This window comes from Lissotriton vulgaris, chromosome 5 (assembly GCF_964263255.1).
Source record: "Lissotriton vulgaris chromosome 5, aLisVul1.2, whole genome shotgun sequence".
NCBI lineage: Eukaryota > Metazoa > Chordata > Amphibia > Caudata > Salamandridae > Lissotriton > Lissotriton vulgaris.
Window position 1 is genome coordinate 1,061,553,715 of NC_141693.1, and position 26,338 is coordinate 1,061,580,052.

At 43.8% G+C, this 26,338-nt stretch overlaps 1 protein-coding gene across 1 annotated transcript in view; it reads left to right on the plus strand.

Annotated features, from left to right (window-relative positions):
• Window positions 1-26,338, plus strand: part of NEURL1 (neuralized E3 ubiquitin protein ligase 1) — a 437,040-nt gene that overhangs the window by 120,717 nt on the left and 289,985 nt on the right. The window contains exon 2 of the mRNA XM_086922727.1: window positions 3,749-3,993. Coding sequence (XP_086778853.1) covers window positions 3,749-3,993 — 245 coding nt within the window. The remainder of the gene's footprint in view (window positions 1-3,748; window positions 3,994-26,338) is intronic.

Consider the following 26,338-nt stretch of genomic DNA (forward strand, 5'->3'; position numbering starts at 1 on the left):
TCCGTCATGGCAACTCAACGTGGTCCTCCACCAATTGATGAAGCATCCCTTCGAGCCTATCCACAAATCGGACATCAAATTCCTGTCGTGGAAGACAGCCCTCCTACTGGCACTAACCTCGGCCAGAAGGGTCGGTGAATTGCAAGCCCTCTCCATCCAAGACCCTTTCTTACAATTCAAAGAGGACAGAGTCATCCTGCGTACTAACCCACGATTCATACCCAAATTCCCATCGGACTTCCATCTAAACGAGCCTGTGGTTCTCAAATCGTTCTTTCCGAACCCATCTACTTCGGCAGAGAGAACGCTGCATTCCTTAGACCTTAAGAGATGCCTCAAATTCTATCTTGACAGAACAAGACAATTCAGGAAATCATCCCAACTCTTTGTCGCATTCAGCAGGCCAAGGAAGGGCATGCCCTTAACAAAACAAAGTATATCAAGGTGGATCTCTTCAGCAATAACTCTCTGCCATGACAAGGCTGGGCGACCTCTGGACTCACGAGCCAAAGCCCATTCCACCAGAGCCATGTCCACGTCTGCGGCACTGTTTGCTGGAGTGCCACTCCTGGACATCTGTATAGCGGCGACCTGGAAGTCCCCGCATACCTTCACCAGGCACTACTGCTTGGATGCTGAGCTGACGAAAGACGCAGCAGTGGGCAGAGCAGTGCTTCGCCATCTATTCCAGTGAGGTGAGCCCTCCTACTTCCCACCATCCTTGACTGGTATGCACATTTCTTTATTACTAGATTCTGCATGACATTGTATGCTGTTGTTTTTACAGTCACAAATGTTCCTTATTTGCAGTTTTATATTTACTGTGACAACACAGAATGTGCATATTGTATTGCTTGCTACTCTGATTCAGTCATGTGAATCTATGAAAGACACCCAAATACTGGATAAGAAATGCGTTACTTACCTGTAACTGCAGTTATCCAGTATTAGTGTCTTTCATAGATTCACATGCACCCTCCCGCCTCTCCTGGAAGGACTCACCTCTCTCTAACAGGTTTACACCTAACCAACTTGGTGCGTACGAAAATCTGAGAGACTGAGGCTCCTCACAGGAAGGTTCTAGAGGGAGGTAGTAGCTGATTGGTTGTTCCTTTTACTTTGGTCCTTTTTTACAAAAGGACACAGATAGGCTACCAAGGTGGGACCCTGGAGCCTACTCTATTTGGTCCTTCCTGCATAAGGACCTAGATAGGTTACTAAGGTGAGACCCTTAGACCTATTCTCTTTATGTATGTCTTAGGACATTACTTTTTTATATACCGGAGGCTCCCGTCTCGGCGACGGGGAATGATTCAGGCATGTGAATCTATGAAAGACACTAATACTGGATAACTGCAGTTACAGGTAAGTAACGCATTTCTTATATCCCCAGCTGCAGTCTGTTTGATATGCTTTTGTTAATGATAAAATAGCGATTTACGATTAATGTCATGTGGAAGGCTTCATGCTTGTGGGAAGCTGAAGGCTAGGGGCAGTACACATTCCCTTTCATGTGGCTAAGAAAGCTGAGGAAAGTGACGGATCCTTCTGATTGTACAATCAGTATTGTCTGGTGGGGGGACGGGGGTTATGTTTTTAATGCCCTCGGTGTTTATACTGGTTGAGTGGAATTACAGTTGCCACTTGATAAAGTCCATCCAAAGCCATTGAAACAATCCAAGTGCCACGCCATACGCACCCACTTACCATTCAAGACCCCAATAAATCTCCAGTAGCAAGGGGGGGGGCGGTTCACCCCTGGCGTTACGTGTTTTGGAGGCAGCAGGCTCTCCCCCCACTGCTCCCCCCCTTGCATGTGGCTGTCGCGGGCGGAAAACGTAGAGACCGCCAGCACCCCCTGCTGTTACATGCGGCTGACTCAGGCAGCAAAGGCAGGGACTACCACTGATGGTATAAGGTCTAGCTACGCCACTGTAAATCTCCAACAAGAAACACCAAGGTAATGCATGGGCAAACAGATAAAAAGAAACCTATATTTCCAAAATCACGAGTGGTAAAGGCTCCAATAACAAAACCTTTCGCTTTGAAGAAATTTCTTTAGTGAGCACTTTCTTTGTCCTTTGCTTAATTGTATATGTTGTTTGTTAAACAATTGGTACCCGAACTATTGTGGTTTTGATCTAAATTTCTAAAAGCCATTTTCAAAATTGTAATTTGAAATCCTACTTCACCATAAGTGAGGATTTTACATTCCAATCCCAGGGACACCAAACATGAAATATCAACCAACTCCAATTTGGAAAATTACAGCTTATTAAATGTAATAAGGAGTCTCCAATGTTATCCGTTGGGAGTTATAGGCCTCACAGTAGTGAAAAATGAATTTATTAGTTTTTCACTACCAAGACATCTAAAACTTAAAAGTACATGTCCAAACTTTTAATAGCACAGCACCTTGCCATAAGGGCTACCTACTGTTTACCTCAGGGGTGACATATATGCAATAAAGGGTGGTTTAAGGCTTGGCAAGGGGGTTTTAATGCCAAGTTGATATGCAGTTTCAAACTGCATTCAGACTGCAGTGGCAAATCTGGGAGATGTTTAAAGGTGCTACTCAAGTGGGTGGCATAATTAGTGCTGCAGCCACCTTTGGTTTTTCTTCGCAGGCCCACTAGTAGCATTTAATTGGCATATGGTAAACCACTCAACAAGGGATATACAGGAAAATTAAGTATTCCAGTTGAGTGTAAGACAGTTGAAACCATGTTTTAAGGAGAGAGCACAATCACTGGGACTGGTTTGCAAGGGTAAAGTGCACAGAGTCCTAAGGCCAATAAAAACAAATTCATTAAAAAAATATAGGAGGAAGACAAAATGTCTGGGGATGACCGTGCTGAGAGGGCCACGTCCAACAGCCTGATACTCTTAAAATCGTTTCTACAGAAATGAATAAATAGTATTTTAAATAAATAGGCAGAGGTTGTGTCAGATGCCGTCCTGATTGCTCATATCTAGGCCTGACCATAATTTAAATTACAGTGGGGCAATTGTCTTAATTTTGGTATTTTCACATTAGACAAAATTACACCATGTTGCAGGATTACACTGCTTTTGCAGTGAAATTATATCGGTGGAGCGCAGACAAACGAGAATGACCAGAATGTAAGCAGCTAGAGTTGCTGACGTTTGCGTTTTTGGTGCTATATTTTAGCATGAAATGCTTCCTCAAGTCCAAAATGAATTCAAGGATGCATTTTCATGCTAAAATGTTGCAGTAAGTGTCAAATTTACATTTTGCATAATTTTGTGTAATTTCAAGTTGTATTCCTGAAAAATTGTGAATTTCGCACGTTCATTCCCAAATCATTATGCAGTGATTTCCACCACCATCCTCCAATGGTAGTAGCCTCAGACGTAGCACTGTGGCTCTCCTCCTGCCTTAGTATAAATGGTCATGCTGGATCCTCGAGAGAAAAGCTCTTTCTGCTAGATGTAATGCAGTAGCCTGTACGCAATGACTCTCGCAGTCATTACTTTCTTTAGACCACTGTACCTCCCATGTGCATATTTTCCTACAAATAACTCGATAAGCTACAACGTAAAGTCTTTATTTGTATTCTTAATATTTTAATTTACTGTTTAAAAATATGCTGAGGCAATGACACAAGTTGCCATCCACCTGTTACATACTACATAGTTCACTGTTGTGCAGTGTGTCAAATGGACAAATGCAAAATTTTTGCTTACTGCCAATTAAGTTTTACAGAGGAATGTAATTTTCATTTAGATTCTATAGGTGGGCCATTTCCAGCCTCTACTGCTCACCGATGCCACCACAAGCAGAAGCATTGTATGCCGATTCCTCAGTACGCTTCTTTGCCAGTCAGTCCACTGCTTTTTCATCCTCATGCCAAGGGAGCGCAGATCGTCATGGACCCAACGCAGAAAGCAGTAAAGAGGCAAGCGAGTTTCTGCAATGCCATCACCTTCAGCAACAGACCAGTTGTCATCTACGAGCAAGTCAGGCTGAAGGTATGGTGCCCACCTGCTTCCTCATCTTTTGTCTCATATTACCAGCACCTGTTTTATGTGTCCTCACAAGTTGTCCTGAGCCACTGTGCAGTGATAACTTTTCTTTTGGTCAATTTCGCATTAACCACTCATTAATCATGTGACGATTTTTAGACTGGAGCTCTAAAATCATGATTTTGAGCCAGCAAATTGGCCAGTCATTCCTGGGAGGCAGGGGGGAGCTATTGTTAGGAGATAAACAAAGGCCCCCCGAACTATAATGGTTCAATTCCTAGGACAGGGAAAAACAATTATGTGTAATAAACAATTCCTAGGCAATCATTTATAAAAATTCATGGCAAATTAAAACATCAAAAAAATAATTTCATAATAAATCTATATTAACAATATTTCTTACAATAAACATATAAGGTTACATCTACAGAAGATTTCAGTCGATATGTAACTATCATTAAAATAATAATAGTCAAGTTGTTATCCACGTAGTAATTTTTCGACGCACGTTTCGGCGTATCAAACGCCTTCTTCAGGAAATTACCACAAACCTAGAAGAGAGTTTATTTATAAAAATATTAAAACATCTTTCCCAGCTACAGTTCCTTAAGAATAGCTTTAAGCCATGATTATCTTAGTCTATGATAATCCACTGTGTGACTCCTTGTACCTATATACATTATTTTAAATGCTGTGTACAATTAATTCTTGTATACACATCACCCTATGAAGTATTTTGTACATATACCACTCCATTAATTATGTTTATTGTAAGAAATATTGTTGATATTGATTTATTATGAAATGATTTTTATGATGTTTTTAATTTGCCATGAATTTTTATAAATGAAGAATAAATACACTATATATTTTTATAGATGCCCTATTGTCTTTGATTTTTGCTATACCCTCCGCACATGTATATATGTATTCATCGATGATTGCCTAGGAATTGTTAATTATATATATGAGAGTTCTTGTTAGTACAGCACCATTAATTCTAGTTTTCAGCTGTAGTATGATATACTTACCAATGAAAGCCTCCGACATCTCATTGAATCTATCCAGTGTGATAAGTACAGTCCAAAGAAATTACTCCCCAAAGCATTTGCATCTAGATTCATCAAAGAAAAATGCGCTCGCAAAGGGTCAGATTCTGAGAATCTGTCCCTTTGCGAGTGCAATTTTAGCATTTGGGATTCATTATCCCAAATGCAAAATTCGCTAATAAAGAATTTGCACATTTGCGAGGAATTGCATTTAAGGAATCTCTATTTGAGATTCCTTAAATGCAATTCATTAACCATTTCAAAATTGCGAAATCACAATTTTGGGCCGCTATTTACCACGAGGTCAAACCTCGTGGTAAATAGCGAAAACTTAGAAAAATGCACTTAAATGCATTTTTCTAAGTTGCATGTTACACGCACACATATGTCCTTTGGACATGTGTGTGCGCAACACCAATGTAGATTACATTTCAGGGTACTACAGGGGTCCTTTGGACACCCCTGGCACTCTTGAAATCGCATCCTTATTTGCGATTAGCAAATTGCTAATCGCAAATAAGGAATAACTCCCCATTCATTCCTATGGGCCTTTAGGCCCATAGGAATGAATGGAAAGGCCCATAGGAATGAATGGGGAGTTATTCCTTATTTGCAATTAGCAATTTGCTAATCGCAAATAAGGAATGTGTAGGAATCGCAATTTATTTAGCGATTCCTACATGAATCCCATTTTGCAAGTCCTTAATAGTGATTCCTTAATAATCGCTATTAAGGACTCGCAAAACGGGACTATGATGAATCTGGCTGTTGATTCCCATTGACTTTGGAGTTCATCTAAATTCCCATCAAACAGAAATTAGCATTCTTGAGGGGTCTCAAAATATGGAGCTGTGGGAGTAGAGCTTCTGAAGCCACACCCCTGCAGCCATTCCACACTAAGCCGACAATAGATCCAAGCGTGTGGAAATCAGACAGGGCGTACACATTTATGAGCAAATTCAAATTGGATTGACTACTATGCAGAAGATATATCGAGGAAAGAACCAATTTCCCAAACACAAGAATGCAAATGACTTCAAATATATGGAGGCAAACCATGTTATCAGTGTCTAGCATTAAGTGATTACATGAACTGATGGATGCTTGTCAATATCCTCCTCAGATTACAGTCGATCATCCTAATGTAAGGCCAGGCTGATCTGGGAGGACCAGAGCAATATCAAAGAAATAACTTGATATACAGTCTAATTATCCATTTTGATACACAAATATGATCTTCAGCAGGAGCACAACTACGGTGGCTTAACAGCTTAAGTAATATATCATGGGCATTGTCAGAGATAGGTCAGTGGCTGTAATTGCCTCCTTCTACACATTAAATAGATGAGGCATGAATCGTAAAATGTTTGTAAACAGCAGCCTTCCCTCTCTCATATTGGGTCCTGCATCATCGTTCCAGACTGGAGTAAAGAAATCATGGCACGCAGAACTTAAACCGAGGGTATGTCAAAAGTGGTGTGACCACAATAAAGTTGGAAAATTAATTATGTGCTATTTCATCTACCTGGTACTTTCTCGTGTTTTAGTCGTGTGAATCTCTTTCATAGTCCAGTCCTTATCAGGCCTCTCAGCCTTACCATATTTCTTAGCATTCATCTTACTGACCAATAATAGAATTGTTTCCTAAACAGATGGATAAATATAACTTATTTATCCTCTCTGCAATGACAGCATTAGTCCTAGGTACCCCAGAGGATTAATGTAGTCTCTCTAAAGCTTTTTAAACGTTTTCAAGCATATCTAAATCTTTCTTATGAGACTTCAGGATTTCAGCCACCTGTGAAATATGTATGCTTTTGATGTACGCGTCCCATGTCAACGTAAAGTTCCCCCTGTTTACGTTTCTTAAAAGCTACATTTATTAATGGTCACTCGTGAAATATTCGCTCACAGGGCAGATTGAGCTGTACTAATACATTTGTAGTGTCTTTGATATTCGGATGCGCTAGGACCCTCGTGATTGTGGACCTCTGAAAAGGAAGTTGAGTGATCTGTTGGGAGGTGTTAAGGTGTGGCTATTAAAATCTTGACGTAATGTGTGCAATTTGTGATCATGTATGAAAGAAGTAAGTGGTCGGCTATGGAGCTCCGTGTCTGGCATGTTCATTTGCAAGCTCCCGGGCTGGGGAGGACGCTACAGTATTCTGATTTCATCTACCTAATTTATCAGCAAATCTCAGAGGAGGCAATGATCAATAAGAGAAGAGGTGTCATTTTTGTGGAAAAAAAGGTAAATTCATTTTCTTGAGCAGGAAAATTGTGACGTTCATCAATCAGATTGTTAATTTTCATTAACTGAATACCAACTTTTGCCCTTCTGTGCAAGGATCACCTCCAATATGAACAGCTGCAAGAGTCTCATTCAATGTACTCTTCCTTGTGTAATGAATTTAGGAAACTTTCAGCTCTGGTAATCGAAGTCTCAAAGGAATATTGTTTATGGTGAGCCTGTGACCAGCAATGCCTCATGAAACTATCACCCAATGATCCCGAGTGGCCCGCAGAATTTCAGTAAGTTTAATGCTCAGGAAATGATGGACCAATATCAAAACCGTAGAGCAATAGAAAACTGACGAATAATATTTATTTATTTATTATTTATTTATTTAAGAGTTTTCTATAGCGCGAACAAGCCCCTTAGGTATCAGAGTGCTTCACATTACATGAGGTAGTTATAGATAAGAATTTGTAGATTTTCTCAATGTTAAGAGGTAGATACATACAGCAGCAATAGAAGGACATTATACATTAGACGTTATACAGTAAAATATATACAGGGTATGACATAGTCTGGGATTTTACATTAATAATTATACATAGAATATTTACAAGATGAGGTCTTTGTTTGAATCTGGCTAAAATGAGTGGAACAGAAATCTTTAAAATCTCAAATGACTATTGTTTGTGTAGCTTTTGTTTTCACTCCTTTTTCAAGTGTTCTATTGACCTGGGTCCAGCCTATGGAAGGAACTTCTTTATTAGGAAGTTTTTCGTTTCCCTCTTAAAGGATGTAGGCCCACATGCATCATTGTTTCATTTTGCACTTCCTAATTTGCGATTTTTAGGGAATCGCAAATTAGGAAATGCAAAATGGGATGCATGTACATTTTCTCAAAATATTTGAGAATCGGTAAAAATCGCAATTTTTACCGATTCTCAAATATTATGCGATTAGCAAAGTGCGCATTCGCAATTCCCATTCATTCCTATGGGCTAAAATGCTTGATGCATTCCAAAAAGCATTTTTGGAATCGCAAACGGCCGATTTTAAGGAATCGCACCGTTTGCGACTCCAAAAATGCTTGATGCATGTGGGCCGTAGTGTCTGGAATTTTTCTTATGTTTGGCGGCAGTGAATTCCATTTCCTTGGTGCTGCTCCTGAGTATTTGTAAGTACTGCTTTTTGAAGTCACAGTGCAAATTATGTTATCGAGGGCTCCCACGCATGGGCCTTCTAGCCTCTTACTTGCCTTCTGAAAAATGTGTTCTCTATTGTGCCACGCCACAAGGGGGGTCCCACTCATCTATGTGGCCTTGAAAACTTCATTGCTCTAGAAATGAGTGGCCAAGCCTCAGAGAAGGTGGACCCCTATGCTCACAATGGGGCTCAGTAGCACAGCATGTGTGAACCACTCAGGCTGAGTTCCATCCAATGGCATTCTGACTCCAGCAGCCCCTGCTTGAAGAACGCAATTCTCATGTTCAAAGGTAGTCCTGTTCCTCCCGCGCCCCCAAAATGAAACCTCGCCCAGATTTGCTCAACTGTGGTTGCATTGGTGCAGTGCCACTTTGTGTACCCCATGATTGCATGCTTTGCTTCAGCAGCTGAGTCTTACTGCCACACTCCACTCAGAAGACGGAGTCAAGCAGGAGCACCCCATTAAAAGCAGCCATTATGGAGCTTGGTAAGCTTCCTCCCCCCTCAATTTGACGATTTCACTAAAGCAAAGGCAATGTTCATTTGTCTTTCTCATTTGTTAATGCGTACACATATAAGTGTTTCTGTGCCAGAACGTTTCTTTTGTTTGCACCCTGCTGGAAAGTAGAATAGGTTCTCATTCTAAAGAAGGCATCTCTTTACATCAGGTATTATTGTCTAAGGATAGCATGGCGGTGTTAGGGATAATTAGTCCTCCTACTCCTGTGTTACGTTTGCATCAAATGCTACCTCATGGTGCATCTTTAAAAGCACTGCCTGATCCACCACTCTCCATAGTAAGACAACCATTGTTCACTCCAATTTCCTGTCTGGAAGGTCTGTAATTAACACGTTGGTGGTTCTACGAAGAACGTATAAAGATCAATCTTATTACATATGTCAAACTCATAGTTTACATCCATCCACTAGTACTAGTGGGTTGCCATTCTAGAAAACTTGCACCGCAGCTGTGGAAGTATTCGTTTTCCAATAACATCTGTTAATCTTTATCATAGACAGGCATATTCAGTGTGATTTTTCGGTGTAGTCCAGTGCTGGTCCTGGCAATGCAAAACATTGCCTGCCTCATATGCATTTTTCTAATTTTGGCAGTGAGAGCCGAGCATAAGGAATGTCTTTTAATGTGCGCTTATCCTCATTAAATGCTCTCATGTGCCTTTGCATTTTTATGCCGTAGTCTGGTTAAAAGATACATTTACTGCACTTGTGTTGAGTGAATCACATTGGGCCTGATGTGCTAAATAGTTTTCAGATTGCAAAGCCAGAGATATGCTAAAACTCAGGCTTTGCGACCCCGAAACCGCAAGTCACAATGTGCCAGAGGCGCACAGCGAGTCAGATGCCATTCTAACTCTGTGTGCACTGCGAGACACATTGTGATTTGGGAAATGTGAAAGGGCCGTGCTCCCTTCTTAAGAATCACAATAGCGTTTGTCAATGTTTTGTGAACGTACTGCTGTCCTGAATCATTTATGTAACACTGAGTCCTCAAAGAGGTGGTATGGGAGTTGTACAGTGGAAGGTGGCCATGAGAGAGAACCAAAACCTTGTGAATGTAGGCTCGGACTCGAAGAGAGCATCTCTGCTTCCCCAAGGCCATCAGCAGAATGCTTATTTTGATTTTATTCTACCAGGAAATTGCTCTTTGTGGGACAGGTAGTATAACCCTAAAAAACAAGCATTCTCTGACTGCAAATTCATGGATGGAACCCTACTGTCCATGTAGGCCCTCTAAATCAGCTTTTGCAATAGGTTGTAAAGAGTCTCATCCTGATCCCTTCGTTAATATTAACGAGGTGAGAGTTGTGCGATTTTTTAATATATATAGAACCTCCTAGCACACATTTACTTTCTAAGTACTGTAAGTGGCAGAACTATTGTACAGTTTTAAATTGGTACCCAATTTTCCATCCTTGGAAGAGAGCGAAAGTGATTAGACAATACAATTATTCAAAATAGGGAGCCACTAGTCTAGGGAGGGTTTCACTCACTGAGCCACCGTGCCGGCTGTGTGTTTTTACATAGTGGGAGGTGAGCAGGGCTCCAGGTCAACTTTTTGCAATAGAAGCTAATGGCTCTTGAACCAAACATTCTCGTTGCCTATCCGTCTGTCAGGAATCCCCAGTTTCAGACGCGTACTTCATAAAAACATAACCTGCGCAAAAAACTTCAGAATGATCTCATACATCACGTAACAACTAACTAGGCTGTCTTCACATTTGTTATATTTATTTGCGGTGTGCTCAGCGGAATGTTACATTCTGTACTTCACTGTCCAATCCTCTTAGCTACCTTCTCCTTCCTTTCTTGTGCCACCTATCTACCGTCGCCCCACTTACATCTGGCATCGACCCTCACTTGCATCTGCTATATGGTCCAATCCACTTTGTCATATCCATACTCTTCCCTCTTTACACACTAACACCGCAACTGCTCTTTCACCTTTACATCTTTTACCACCTCATTCAATCTCTGGCTCTCCATCCTCTCTCCCATATGCATCCACTTTAATACACCCCCACTATCCCACTTTCTGTAATTTCCTACCCCATAATCACCCCCACTACTTGGAAAACCATCAAAAAATCAAGTTTTGTAATTTCCACAGATTGAACAACAAAAATAGAGTAGATTGGTGACCTTTATTTCCTTTTGCAACAATGGCTTTTCTATTCTTGCTTTTTGGGAAGTTTCGTTTTATAACATTTGTATTGTGCCTTGCACTTCTCCACTGACTGCACAAGAGCACCAATTAAAGGTATGCAGTGGACTCTTTACTGTCTTCTCTGTAAGTCACAAATACAGGGCTTGTGGAACTCCCTGAAACCACAGAGCCCAGGCACTGCTGCAAGCTCACTCAATTGCAAAGGATGCCCTTTTCAGGCTTTGGTTTTAATAGGGTTGCGAGATCAAACGAGCAAACTTTACCCATGTAGGGTAGTGCAGGGTTAGAACTTCTATTTCAGTTAATGCTTGTTTCCCACACAATAAATAAACGTCCTTACAGTGGATTTTTTTCAGAAATACGAATAAGACTTTCTTCATGTTATATAACAATGCTTAGTAACTTCAGGAAGTATTATTGCATCAATAGCTGTTTTGGGTAATTGTTAGCAGTTATTCTGCACTGACATCAGACACCGAGTTGGGTGCAGCGGGCGATATTATCTTGGACGGTCAGACACAGAGGTGCTGCTGCATGGACTGTCACCTCCCTCATAAAGGGCAGCACTGCAGCTGGACAGAAGTTCACAGACCCTCGGGTAGATCTACCCTGCTGATCTAAGGAGTACAGCGCTGCAGCTGGAAGTTTGTAAGCACACAGACCCTCATGCATATATGCACCTCTTGCAGGGGAACTGAAGGAGCATTAGTGACATGGAAGCTCACAGCCCTTTGCATGTTGGCCAGGCTACTAGTCTCAGAAAAAAGGTACAGCTGCAAAGTTCAGGTGCACAAAGGTCCCCGTTGTTGGGCAGCAGTCAAAAGGCTTCCGGTCTTGGCAGACCTGGTCTCACCAGCCTCCTCCCAGCAGTGCACTTCATACCTGGACTCAAGCTCTGGGCAGACGCGAGTCCGATTCTCTGCATTCCTGGCAGCATATCCTCTTCACCAGCATCTAAGTATTTTCCTCTGTCCTGAAGTATATTGCTCCTTTTGTCTCAGCCTTTCTCTACAAAGTGGTCGGCGGCTCTTCCAAGTAAAAAGGTTAACTATGAATTATCTACAGGGGATAGCTTATTTTCAGAGAGTGTCAGTTGGACCCCTGACAACTGATCGCTCAGACTTGAGGTTGACCCCATACGTCTTGCGTGAAGCAGTCATTTAAGCGTTTATTTCCATTGGATGGGATGCAGCTCCATGCCAAAGCGATATCATGCAGAATTGTCACTCTGATTTAGAAGATTGAAGTCAGACAGCATCAGCATCCGCCAGTCACAGGCTGTTGCAGGGTCTTGACTTGTTCAGTGAAACTGAATTCAGGATGTGTTGACCTCTTTGTGTCCTCTTGGCTTCAGTGTTGTTGCTCAGGTGTTGCTCCTCTCAGGTCACAGACTGACTTACTGGAACTGGCTTAGTTCAGAAATGGATCCCTCCTGTTCCATTCAAGCTTATATTACTTTATACAAGACAACTCTTGGCTTTACTATGGTTTCTGCAGGGAAAGGAGAGAGGAAAGATCAGCAAAGCTAGATAAGCAGCATAAGGGGGGCAGCAGTTTACACCTTAATGGCTATATATGTACGGGGACCCCAAACCACTGCTACTCCACCTTATGTACCCAAGCACTATTCACACACCACATGAAATGAATGCATTCTAGATTTAAAAGAGGAAGGTTGTGAATATGACGATTTGTAGGTGAAGATGATTTATAATTAATGTGGAAAAGTATGTTATCGTTCCAGAAAGGGATTTGAAGTTTGGGGTTGGCTACAGTTGAAGCATATTTCACCTAAAATTCCCATTAGAGGGTTCTTGAGCAGCTAAAAGGGAAGCACTGAGGAACGGTCAGTGGTATGAAGAAAGGGTGACATTGACAGAAGAGGGAAGAGAGGACCTGATTTGGTAGGTGGAGAATTTGAATAACTGGAATATGCAAGCAATTATTGGCAAAAGCCTGAATTTTACTTTGGAATAACATGCAAGTTACCACTGGGATATAAAGAGGCCAGTGCAACATGGGCTGGAATAGTGGACTCAGCAAGTACAGTGTTCGAAGATGAAAGTTTTTTTATTTGTGATGAGAGGTTTTCTTTGATGGTGTAGAGAAGACTGCAGTTTACATTTAGGTAGTGTGGCAGCAGTACAATATACAAGTATCTACCTTGTTTAGTCAATATGATGGCAGATTGGACTTTGAGAAATTTGACAGATTACAGTGATTGGATGCTGAAGAAGCATGCAAGGAAAATTCAGGCCAGTTTGGTTCTTTTAGAGCAGGATCTGTTTCCATCCAGTTTAATGGCTCCGTTATGTAGGCTGTAACAAGAGGCGCCTACGCAGTTTTGGAGGATAGGAGCATCCCCTTATAGAAGGTAAGATTCTTAACCAGACTCTTTGGATGATGACAGGTGATCCATACAGTATGAACGCCGTTCATTGAAAGCTACTGCTTTGCTCGGAGAACCATGGTCTCCTGGAAGAAGGAGGATGTTCGGGTACTTTCGTGCCTAAAAAGGAGTGTAGATCCCTTGGAATATTCTGATGTAATTGTAGTAAAGTGTTTAACATCATCATTTAAAAAAGCATTACGTTATATACCAGTGTAGTGTTACAGCTCAACAGATCATTCTTTGAGAGAAAGTCAAATGTTAGGATTTCTTTGGTGTGTAGGCTTATTTTTGCAGTGCTGCTTTCATTCCTGCACTAGTGTGGCTGCTTCACCTTCTGCTTCCAGGACCAACCTCGGGTCTTTCCTGCCAGGTGCATTAGAACAAGAGTTATCGGTTTCTACACTCGCAAACAGTCAGGAAAGTAGTGCAGCGTTGGGAACATCATGGGTAGCACCCTCTTCTACACCAGAGAGGCAACAAACAGGTGGAGTGCACGTACCTGGTGCTCAACTGTTCAGACCATTATACAGCCACTGTCCCACTTCCATACAGCAACTTGGCGCTCTGTTTCGGTTCATTGACTCAGCACTGTAGTACTAGTTGCATCAGTCTTACCTAAGCATCTATCTCTTCATTACTGATCCCCTACACCATCAGCGACTGGGAGCTGCCACGGCAACATTTAGGAATTGAATTTGTAGTTCTGTGGTGAGGTGCCATGGAGACGTCATATTGAACTGCTTTTAGTTCACCGTTTTGGCTCATTCCTTTGTCCAAGTGGGCTTTTTAAGTTGTGTTATTTTAAATAGTATTCCTTAAGAATAAGACTGTACTTTGGAATCATCCATCCTTTTTCCTGAAAGCTACTTTGCACTTTTGTAGGCACCAGGAGCTTTATCTTCCTCTTCTTATGCTACGAGAACCAGTTACAGTTTCTGCATTCGGAGAGCTCTGAACTTATATTTGAATTTCATTTTGATTGCACAACACTCATGCATTTGTCTGATAGGCTTACAGCCAAATGTAGTGGCAATTTGTTATCGCCAGTGCATGATGGGTTGCATCCCGTGTTCAAGAATGTTATTCATTCACTGACCCCCTCATCAAAAAAAGGTTCATACACTTTTACTCAGGACAAAGGCAGCATTTATGGACTTTATGCAGCATGTCCTGTTTAGGAGAATATGCAATGCTGTCACTAATGTGATTTCCCATGCTTTCAATGAACGTTATCATTTGAATGCACGTTAAAGATCAGATACTGACCAGGCCGCACAGAACAAAGCATATTAGTGTAAGCCCCATCAATTTAATTATTATCTATCGCCTATCAATCTGAGCTACAAGTTCTTGGGACTCTTTTCATTACCGCCTGGTTAGTCTTCCTCGCCACATGACTTACAAAGTGAGCTTCAGCTCCACACCAGAACCCTCCAAAGCAAAAAAAGAGTCAGCCTGCCATGCCGCCCATCCCTTCCCAATATGGCCGACCTATGACACCCCTGACCTCTATAAGAGGCGGGCCGGCTCAACCCATCAGCCTGTTTTTTTAGTTCTGCGCATCATTCTCTCCAGATGGGTCTTCAGGTAAGTGGTTCCTGCTGTAGCGGGAGCGTGGGTCCTTGGCTGGTGGTCCTGCGCTAGCGGACTCTGGGGCTTTTGGACCTCCCCCCTTCCTTCCCCCGGGTCTCTTTTGGGCCCGGTTAGGCTCTGCTTTAGCGGGCCGGGGGTCAAAAGGGGGGCGGGCAGGGTCTGGGGCTCTGCTGTTTATGCGCCCTTCTGCCCCTCTCCTAACACTATCAGAGTCATAGTTGTTGGCCTCTGTCACCTGTTGTGATAAATGTTCATAATGTGCATTTATTTTAAGGGCAGTACACCCGGGCCGTCCGTGTCTCACTTCACTGACTGTAGTGTTGGGGTTCTCCCGGGACTAAATGGCAGCGACGGCTCGTGGAGGGAGTTACGGTGGGGCAGGAGGGCGGGGAGGGGGAGGGGCAGGGCGGAGGTTGCTAAAAACCGGCATATGGATAATTGCAGGTAGGTAAACAATTTAATTAATAAAACGAATTTCGTAGCTCGCACTGCATTGCATTTTGCGATGCAAGGCGCACTACGAAATTCGTTTTATTAATTAAATTGTTTACTTACCTGCAATTATCCATATGCCGGTTTTTAGCAACCTCCGCCCTGCCCCTCCCCCTCCCCGCCCTCCTGCCCCGCCCCTCCCCCTCCCCGCCCTCCTGCCCCACCGTAACTCCCTCCACGAGCCGTCGCTGCTAAATGGGATGTTTTTTTGGTGTTGCGGTGTGCTTCTGCTACTATTCCTGCACTGGCCTCTGGTGCGTGCGGTGTGTTGCCGTATTTTTTGGGCCCCTGCTCTGTTGCGGAAGTGGTCTGCATCGGGTAGCACGTTTCCTCAGCCGCCGCCCCCTTGTGGGGCTGGCACCTAATGATACGGTCTTAGACTCTTCTGATGATTGCGAGTTTAAATCCCTGTTTTTTTGGTGTCGCTGTCGGCTGAGTTACATGTGTCGGCAATATCTTTCTTGATAAGAGGCTCTCCCCCAGCGGCTCTGCTCCCCTGATGCAGGCGCCCTTCCCCCGGCTGGGTCCCGCTTTCATGGGCTTACCTTCGGCCTTTGGAGTTTCCACACGGAGGGAGTTGGCTGCCCCCGGTCTATCCTGCGAGTGTTTGGTGACGGGGTCAAATGGGCGGCCGGGTGCCGGTTGTTTTCACGTTCCCGGCCTCTGTGCGGGTCCGGGCTGTTTTTGCTGTGAGCCTCCATGTTTGGACTCCTCGCCTCGGTCCGGGGGGCGGGCCGGGCGCCTCCGGCTTTACTTCGGTGGATCGACGGAGTCAGCTTATGTCTGGATACAGCCGTTACCAGGGTTCGACGTTGGTTAGGTCTGTTATTTTTGTTCGTTTACAGAATTATTTCAGTAGTCTATGTTGGCCCATGGAGCTGTTGCTCTTAGTTGGTCTTGTGCCTTTGGCGTGGGCTTGCACAGCAAGGGGGTTCGATTCTGGTCACAGCTGTCGAGTTTTCATGTGGTGATTTTCCAACAGTGCTTTTTCTTTTTCTTGTACTTTTCGTCGCCCTCCCCGGTTACGGGTCCTGGTCTTCCCTCCCTGTTTAAACGGGTTGCCTGGGGGGGCACGTCTTTTGAGCTCCTCTTCCGGAGGTTCTGTTCGGGTTTCTCTCTCCCTTGGTTCGATCCTGGTACCCCGAGCGCATGTTCTGGCGCGCTGTGCAAATGTATTCTACTACTGAGCTTAGTGGGCTTATGCATCCACTGTGGGTTCCTGTGTTCGGCCTCTTGGTCACAGGTTCACTTCCCGGTGGGTCCACTCGGCTTTTTCATCCTTCGGGGGTTGATGAACTGTGGTTCTTTGTGTTGGGTGTTCGGTTGCCGGTGTTCCGGTTTGTCGGTATCCAATATCTATGGCTCAATGGTGAGTCTAGTGTCACAGGCTCTCAGACGGCAAGGGTTCTTGTCCTGTCTAGGAATCCTGTAATGTTACATTTTCATGCTATGCTTTACTTGGATGTACGTGTCTGCAGGTCAGTTGCTCTGTTTTCTTCATTGCCTGGTGACCCTTGGGTAATACGTGTGCTTTACAGATGCACACGTTATGTTAATCCCTACGGGGAACGGTTGGCATCTGCGTTTAGGGCCGTTATGGCCCGGGGCGGTGTGTAGTATCGCTGTGACAGTTTGCCGTCTTGGACTCTTGCTCTCTGGGTTAGGTGTCATTTCCTGGTGTTCTAAGGTGTCTGTATGCATCTGCTTAGCCCGCACGCAGGCGCCCTGTGCGTTCATCAGACGGTGTTTTCGGTGTCTTTTCCGACTGCCACTTCCACGGGATGAGGGTTCTATCTTGCCAATTCTTTCTAAGTATCCTGAGGTGTTGAATGTTCATAATGTGCATTTGCTGAATTTTCTCAGGTCTGTTCGATTCCTGCTGTTCTGTAGGTGTCTTGACACTTGTCAGTTTTCCAGGGCCTTTCAGTTGATGTGTGTTCCTTTGCATTGGGTGGCTGTTGCGTCTGTTATTCAGCGCTTTGCATCCCTTGGAGGATATGTTCGCTTGCAGGTACTCAGGCTGTGGTTCTCTCCTTGCCAAGGCGGGTGGGTGTTTTCGCCCATGGGGCCACAATGGGGTATGGTGTGGGGGTGGCCTCCAGGTTCTGGTTGTTCCATTCCCCTCTGCTTGTGGCGTTATTCTTTGTTGTATCCCGCTGCCGCCCGTAGTGCTCTATCTCAGTGGCTGGTCTTGTGCTTTTGGTGCTGAGGTCTCTCGCTGGTCTGGTGTTCATCTCCTGCCACTGCTATCAGTGTGTCCTGAGGTGGTATGAGTTTGTTTTCTGCTTTATATTTTTGTCTCAATGACTGGCTCGGTCTCCCCAACGACCCCCTGCACCTGGAGTCCCTTGCTGGTGGTTGTGCGCTTTACATGTTTGGATTATTATTATTATTAGTGTTTTTGCCAGCTCTGTCTCATTTGCCTTCTAGGGACGTGCTGGTCTAAGTTTTCGTCCTTTTGGGCTTTGATTTGTGTTCATGTCCTGGTGGGGGTTGTGTCGCTGGGCCATGGCTTCCTTGTGTTTGCTGTGTTTGTTCCTGGTTTTTTCTTCCCTTCCGGGCTTTGGGCCCTCCGTCCTGTGGGTTGCTCTCCGTTGTGATGTAGCGTCTGGCCTGGTTGGGCGTCCTCCTGGGATTCCGGGTGGGCCCTTGGGTGCTGCGCATCTGATGTGGTCGAGCTGCTATTGGCGTTGTCCGTCCTTCTCTGGGGCCTACGGCCTTTCCACCCTGTAAGCCTCTGCCTCGTGGTTGGTCTCAGTGGACTAATGCATCCACTGCAGGGGCCTGTGGTTCGGCCGCTTGATCACAGGTTCAGATCCTGGTGGGTCTGCTCAGCCATTCATCCTTCTGCGGTTGTTACTATGTGTGCCAGTGTGTATTCTGCGCCCAATGGGGTTGGCGTGTGCTTTAACATTACACATGTTGTGCCTTTTTTTCTGTGACAAGCCTTATAGAGGTGGTGGCCGGAATTTGTTGTCCGTCCTTCTCTGGGTCCTGCGGCTTTTGCGCCCTGATGGTCCCTGTTCTCGTCTGGTCTCATGAGTTGGGCATGGTCGGGCCTGGTTGGATGCTTGCCCGGTCTGTCCGTTGGTGTTCCTTCCCGTCTGCTGATCTCTGTCCTTTGGGCCTGCCTGGCCATCCCGACTTCGCCTGTGCTGGCGGTGGTTTTGGTGTATTTTTCTTCTCGCTGGCTGCTGCGGCCTTTTTTGTGGTGCTGCACCTTGCCGTTTGTCCTCGGACCGTTATGAAGCTTGGCTCGGTCATTCGTCTTGTGCCTCTGGGGGACGGGCTACATGGGCTGGGTTCTGCCTTTTCAGTCCTTGGTATCCCTGGGCCCCGTGGCCGTTCTTCCCATGTTTGCCTCTGTTCTCATCTGCTCTGGATAGTTGGCCGGGTCTGGTCTGGTTTACACCTTGTGGCCTGGGTCTTCCTGGTGCTTTTGGATGTCTCTCCGGTGGGGTCCATGTCTTGTGCTTCAGACGTTCCTTTTTGGCCCTGTGGTTGCTGGGGACCTTCCCAGCCTTTGGGGCGGGCGTTTGCCTCCGATCGGCATTGCTCGGTTGGTCGGGTTTCTGTCACCTGTTCCTTGGCGCCGGCACTGTAGGGGCTTCCTGTTGCCCTCCTGGGCTATTTTCTGCCCTGTTTTTACCGGGGTGTTTGCGGGGTTCGCCCATGTTAACTTGGCACGTTTGTGGTGTCCTTCCACCTCTGAGCTGTAGGTCATTGGTATGTCTGGTGTCTCTGGTGGCTCCAGCTTTCTCTGGCCGAGGGCCGGCCTCTTTTTTCGTGGTGTCCCGGTGTGGTACATATTCATGGCGGCTGTCCCGCCCTGTCGGCTCATGTTTTGCCTCTGTGGGTGCCGGTTTTGTGTTCTGCCCCGGCTTCCCCTTGTGGGTGCCGGGGGTGCTGGCCGCCGGTTTTTTTCTTCTCCCCTGGTCCGTGGACGGTCTCTGCCTGCGCTTCGCGGTTTGCACCTGTGTGGGGCTTCCTTCGGTGCGTTTTTCCCTTCCTTCTGGTGTCTTGGCCTTGGGCCTGGTCCTTTCCGCCCTTTGGTGGGTAGGCGGCCCTGGGTTCCCTTGGCGAATCTCTTCGGTATCCTTCCGGCGCTTCCCGGGTCTGTTGGCCCTGTGCCTGCCTTGTTTTTTGTGGTGGGTGTCACTTCCTTTCCAGGTGGGTCGGGGTCAGGGGTGTCATAGGTCGGCCATATTGGGATGGGATGGGAGGCATGGGAGGCTGACTCTTTTTTTGCTTTGGAGGGTTCTGGTGTGGAGCTGAAGCTCACTTTGTAAGTCATGTGGCGAGGAAGACTAACTCGGTGTAATGATGATTACCGGTAAGTAATCGGGGCATTACTGTGAGAGTTGTTTTCTTTCTGCATTTTAAACGCATCATGAATTGAGCTTACACTAACCTAGGTTGTTCCCAAGGCAATCGTCTTCGGCAGAAGAAGATTAGAGGCGACCAGCGGGGCTCGTGATTTCACCATTTTATTAAAAACATCGGGCATGACGCATTTCGGAGGGTTCCTTTTTCAAATGCCCTTAGTTTTAAAATTGCCACTGTTACTGCCAGTCCCCATTGTAACCTAGGTTGTGTTTACACTGTCCTCCGTCTGGCACCGATGCCACAAAATATCATGTGTTGTCTATCGCTGTTCTTGTTCTAAATAAAGAATTGGTAGAATCACACAAATAACCAGAGAGTGTTCCCAGAGACCTTACTTCACTGTACTTAACCAAGGGCACTTTAATTGTCTATCATTATAAAATGTATCAATTTGAATGCTCAAATAAACTGTCAGAATGTCTGCAAACTCATTGTATGGCTACCATGAGAGAAACTCCGAATGTATTCTGTAGTAAAATGGTTCCCTTTGCTCATTTCCTATTGGTACACATCATGAGAACCGTGTATTTAAGTAGAATGTATGAAGGTCTTTGTTAGAAGTTCTACAAAAGAACGTGTAGAATTCTATGTACAGGAAACTTTATCCCCCACTCTCTGAGGGCACATCTATGCTGGATTTTACCTACAACTGCAAGGAGTTCATTGTACCTATCATCAGCATGCTCTGCTACTAAAATTACTTATGGCATGTTTTATGTGATTTGTCAACCAATCATTTATGTAAAGCTTTGAAATGACAACCTTGGTCTGTCATTCTTCTAAGAATGTTTATCACCTGCAACTGAGATTAATTGATTAGACAGAAGTGACTGCTCCTGTTGGGGTGTACCAATGTCCGTTGCTGGACCACACCACTCCCGGTCCTAGCTGTGGTGTGCCTCATGAGTTGGATTTTAGGATAAGTTTGCAAACTGACAGACCTGGTAGCAGAGGTGATGGTTCTGATTGGAGCAGAACAATAAATGACAAAATAATTGACAGTAGTACCAAATACGGCACCTTTATGGTCCAGACAGTTCCCCCGAGATCTAAATTGACTCAGTCCCAACCCAATCCTGGTGGCGAATACACAAGGTGGCTGTACAAGAAGAAGCAACATGAGTATCAATCAAGGTTGCATGCAAAATGCAGGAAAAGTAGTTGTGGAACAGTGCATTTTGGGAGTTGTATTAGGCCTATTGTGGTGAAAAACAGTGGACAGATTTTAAGAGTAGCTATTAAGTGGATTTGATTGTTGGACTTGTGGGAACCATCATTATCATGATTTCGGAGATATTCTCTGACTTTTGAAAGGGACGAATGTTGAAGTTGTGACACATATGGTAAACAGTTAAAGAGAGGTACCTCAAGTTAGAATATTGAATTGTTGAAATTGCCTGCTAGATGGGGTGTGCTGTGAATCACTATCAGTTACACCAAGGTAGAGGTATATCTTTCTTGTATGAGTGTACTATTCAGTCTCGGTGGTGATTTGCTCCATAGGGCACGGGGAGTGGATGCGCCGAGCATAGTGACTTTTGCAGGTTGAAGGTTCAATGTTGCGTGAAAGTAGGTATCAGTCTTGCTGCTATAGAAACCTTTGTGTAGTCGAAGCAGGCAAATGGTGAGAACGTTGTAAATTGGTCCAGAAGAGGTCTGGTAGCATTGGAGCATTGCATCATTAGGGTGCTGCACAGGGATTGGCTGGCAGACGTTGTTGCCCCAATGTGATAGGCTTACCTTTGACAGAGATGTGCTAGCATTAGTGGACGGATTGCAAGCTTGTCAGTGCGGAATGAGTGAGAGATTGAACAGAGAGTTAGACATTGCTAGAATGGGGAATCCCTTTTCAAAGAAAAGAAAAGGACGTAAATTCGGAGGAAAAGTTTCCTCCTGAAGGTACTCCAGCTAGGGAAATGGCAGCAAAGAAAGGATTACACACGTGCATGTGGCTTAGCCATTGGCACTAATATACGTCCAATGAGGGGGAACTCCGATTCCCGTTAAGTGGTACTTTTCACATTGCTCAAATTCAGAATTTGAGGAGAAGACGGTACAATTTAAGACAACAGCCTATGTCCACAAAGTTTGAAGCGTTAAATTTGTGGAAGCAAATTGCAAGCGAAACGAAAGAAATTTGAATCAGAAATCTGCAGTAGGTCTCATTCATGGAGAAGTGTGCAAGATTAGGAGAGGCAAAGACGGGGGAGAGGGGAAGTCATTGAGTCACTGTTGGAGCCTGTCCCTTAACAGAGAGTGGAAAAAAGAATAGGACAAATTGAAGAAGGAAACGAACACGGATAGTGAAGAGGAGAACGCCTTTGTAAACAAACTCCTCAGTGTAAGACCGCCCCATACAATGAGACAGTCGCTGCCTTGAGTGACACAATGACAGCAGTAACTGAGGTCAGAACAGCTGAACCCTCCACAGTAGTCAGTTCACCCCTGAGTTATACAGAAACTGCCATCCCATCCTCCGCTCAGATTCTCACGCCTGAACTCTTAGGCACTTCATCAAGTGCCGCAATTACTTCCCTGACTCAGGCACTTGTTAGTACCATTCCAAATCATCCTATCCCAATTACACTTCAGAACTCAGCACCAGGGCCTGGAAGGATGCCAGGAGTGAACTTAGTCAGTGGTGGGATGAGAGGTCAAACTACTTTTGCAGACTTGTCAGGTAACTCACAAAGTACAGGGCAAACTTCACAACAAATCAAACTCACCCAGCTGAAAACAGAATGTGAGGAAATTGTTATGGAAAATGTGGGGATGGATTATCTATAGCATTCCAGGGGAAATTAACTGCTTTATATGAGTAAAGAGTCAGCGAGAATGGCAAGAGAGGCACTTGCAAGGATGGACAACGTGGCAGATGAATGTGGAATTGATATTACTCAGCAGTAGAAGTTGAGAAAGAATGCTAGGGTGGGTGGTGGGTGAGACTGAGCTAAGAATGTTAAATTTGAGGAGGTTTAGAACTTGTGAGGGAATTAACTGAAAACATAAGGAATAGAATGGTACTGGAAAGTTCACAGAGTTGTGGTCCAAGAAAGGGAAGGTGAAGCAGAAGGGAAGACGAGGAAGGAGTTGTAGGAAGAGTGGCAAAGGTGTATCGCAGGAAGTTCAGGGAGGATCCTACGTACAGGTCCGATGGTAGCAATCCGACCTCTTTAACCTCCAAAACACCCTTCCAAAACTTAGGGAGAATCCCGACAAGTGGTAAACCCAGCTAGAACAGGTTGTGACCATCTCTAAAGTTTGTGGAAAGATTTGAATGTATTATTTGAGGTGGCAGTCCCAAAGGACCTGTGGGCCAAGCGCAAAAGAGCAGTTGATTAGCCAACCCAGGAACCGCTTTGGGTAGGACAAATGCCCCTTTAGCCTGTGGCGGCTGGTGGAATTTGAACCTGGTGAGGCGTATGAAGTAGGCATCAACGAATGGGAGCGAGCGAGCGAGCCCGAAGACAATAAGAAGGGTTCGGAGGGGGTTTTCCCCGGTGAAGAAATTTAAAAAAAATTGGCATTTTTTGGTGCAATTTTCAGCACTATTTCTGTTCCTACCAAAAATGAAGACTGGCCACTTCCTTTTCTGCATCAGCTATTCAAAGTTGATTGCCCAGTAATCTTAATGACATATTAAATAGCTACAAGTATAAGAAACATCAATTTGAAACAAACATTTAATTTTTAGGAAGTCAGCAAAAGCTTTGCATTTTTGAGAAAGGCAATTTTGCAAATTAAAAAATTAAGTAAATATTGTATTTAAAATAGTTCATATAGCGCTCTGAAGCCCTTGGGTCTATCAGTATTTTAGAAAAACACTAAATAAAAATAAATTATGAAATGAGTGTAATATGCATTGCTTAAAATATAAGAAATATCAATTAAAAATCTTTCATTTATTTAAGAAAGAGAAGAACAAAAACCTTGTATGTATAAGCAGGCTAGGTAAAAACTTTTTACTTTCTTTTTAAATACTTTGCATGCCACTCTTAGGCCCTTGTGGCAGTCAGTATAGTAGAAAATGGCTACATAAAAATAAAATATGAAAATAAATAAATGTATATTTTAAGAAATATCCCTTCAAAACCAATATGATATTTGTAAACTCAAACAAAATTATTTTAAATAATACTATGTAAATTCTTTGAATGCCACTCTCAGGTCCTTGTGCCCTTCAGCCAGCACAGCAGAAAAAGTTAAACAAAAAGAAATTATGGAAATAAATAAATGTACATTTTAAGAACTTTTCAAAACCAATATGATATTTTTAAACACAATTTACAAAATAAAAATAATATTTAATATTTAAATACTTTGCATGTCAATCTCAGGTAGAAGGGTTCTTGTCCTTGTCAGTACAGTAGAAAACGGTTAAAAATAAATAAATTAGGAAAATAACTAAATGTTGTACATATAAAGACATATACCCTCAAAACCAACATATTTTTAAACACTAACAGCAAACATATTTTAAATAATAATAAAATATGAAAACAAATATATATAAATTCACAGATACATAAGCACACATATATAAATACATATCAACTGTACAGGAGTTGTATGAATATTAAATGGAATGAGAACATTTCCAACAGTACTTCCTAATGTTATCAAACAAAACAAACTGAGCTATAAACACCTGAAACTATGATCACACATCAGATTCATATTTTCTATTTATATAGAAAGTTTGCACGTCGATCTTTAATATGAACAAACTTTTCGATTGTTCTTTTGTTGAATTCTGGTATTTCTTTTATTAGCTCTTTTTCCGTTGACAGCATAGCCAAAGCATTAAGTCTAGCTTGAGTCATAGTGTTTCGCAAAAACGTTTTTAACCTCTTTAGTGTGGAAAAACATCGCTCAAACTCTGCTGTTGTCATGGGTGTAGTAATGACAACTCTTAAGAGCTTTATGGTCTCAGAAAAGGATTTCTCTAAGTTGTTTTCACACAAAAAGCTAAATAAAGCCATGGCACCACCAGCAGTTTGTCGGAAGTCTCGTCTTCCATACAGAACGGAAGGTTCTGTACTCAATCTGGCTTTGTCTAACATAGGATAGGCTTCTACCGTTTCTGCGAGTACCTCAGCTGGGAAAGATTTGTCATGGCTTTCAAAAAGGTCACTTCGCAATAGTGTTGCACTTACAAGATGCTTTGTGAAAGCAAAGCGCTCTCTGGCATGGACCACAATAATGTCACAGACTTCTTTTGCTTCTTGGGTCAAAGTATTTATTTGCAGTCTCCGGTTTACAAATGTACATTCTTGTGGCAGTGTAGAATCCAAACTGTCAATGGATTCCCATACTTTGGTGATGCTTGTCACAAAGTCTGCTAGTTGCTGGCTGGCTGTGCTTCTCCTGTTGTTGTCCAGCAGCTACTGGTTCAGAGAGAGTTGAAACAGTAGAGCTGTCACTTTCAGGATGAAAGTGAAAGCTCTACTCTGTGCAGCATGTGACTCCACATCACAGGGTCATGAGTTAAGTCGCATGACCCTGTGACATAAATAAAATGCTTACAGCGTTTTTTTTTTTAATAAAGTTAAAAGTTTATATACAATAATCATTCATTGTAATGATTATTGTAATTTAAAAAATGACCTTTCCCAACTGAGTCATTTTTGAGGGATGGCTGGGGTCAGTTATGCATGACCCCACCCCCTCCAGTGACGACTGATCAAAGGGTGGGGTGAGGGTGTACTCGTCATCATGCCCCAGCCTTCATGTACAGACTTCAATGCAGCCTCGGGCTTACACTGTACCCGCCCGAGGCTGCTGTAAATTTATGATGCTGCCTTGCGTCATTTCTGAGCGGGCCCCAAAAGGGCAATTCTTTATATTCCCGGGCTGGCACCTAATGCACCCGGTGTTTGAACTTTTTTGCCTTAAATTGTGACACATGTGCAAAGCGCATGTCTCACAAATCACCCCACACGCTGCCTCCATTTCCTGCCTGGCCTGCCAGCTGCTGTAGTGACGCTCGCTCAAGTGCGTCCTAAACTGCAGGAAGGCAGGCAGCAGGACTTCACAAGGCAGACGGGGCTTTGATCGGCAGTGCCGCTCGGGATTTAAAATGGTAAGTTAATGTTAATGTTAATGTTATGGGTGTCTTATATAGCGCTCGGCTACTCCAAGGAGTGTCCCGGCGCTTTCTGACCCATAGCTGAAACAGAAGGGAAAAATAAAAAGGAAACAGACCTATCATTGACTATAGAGCCAAGTTTTCAAACCTTTTCTAAAGGCCAGCAGGTTCGAAGTACAACGGAGTGCCAGGGGGAGGGCGTTCCACAACTTGGGAGCAAGATGTT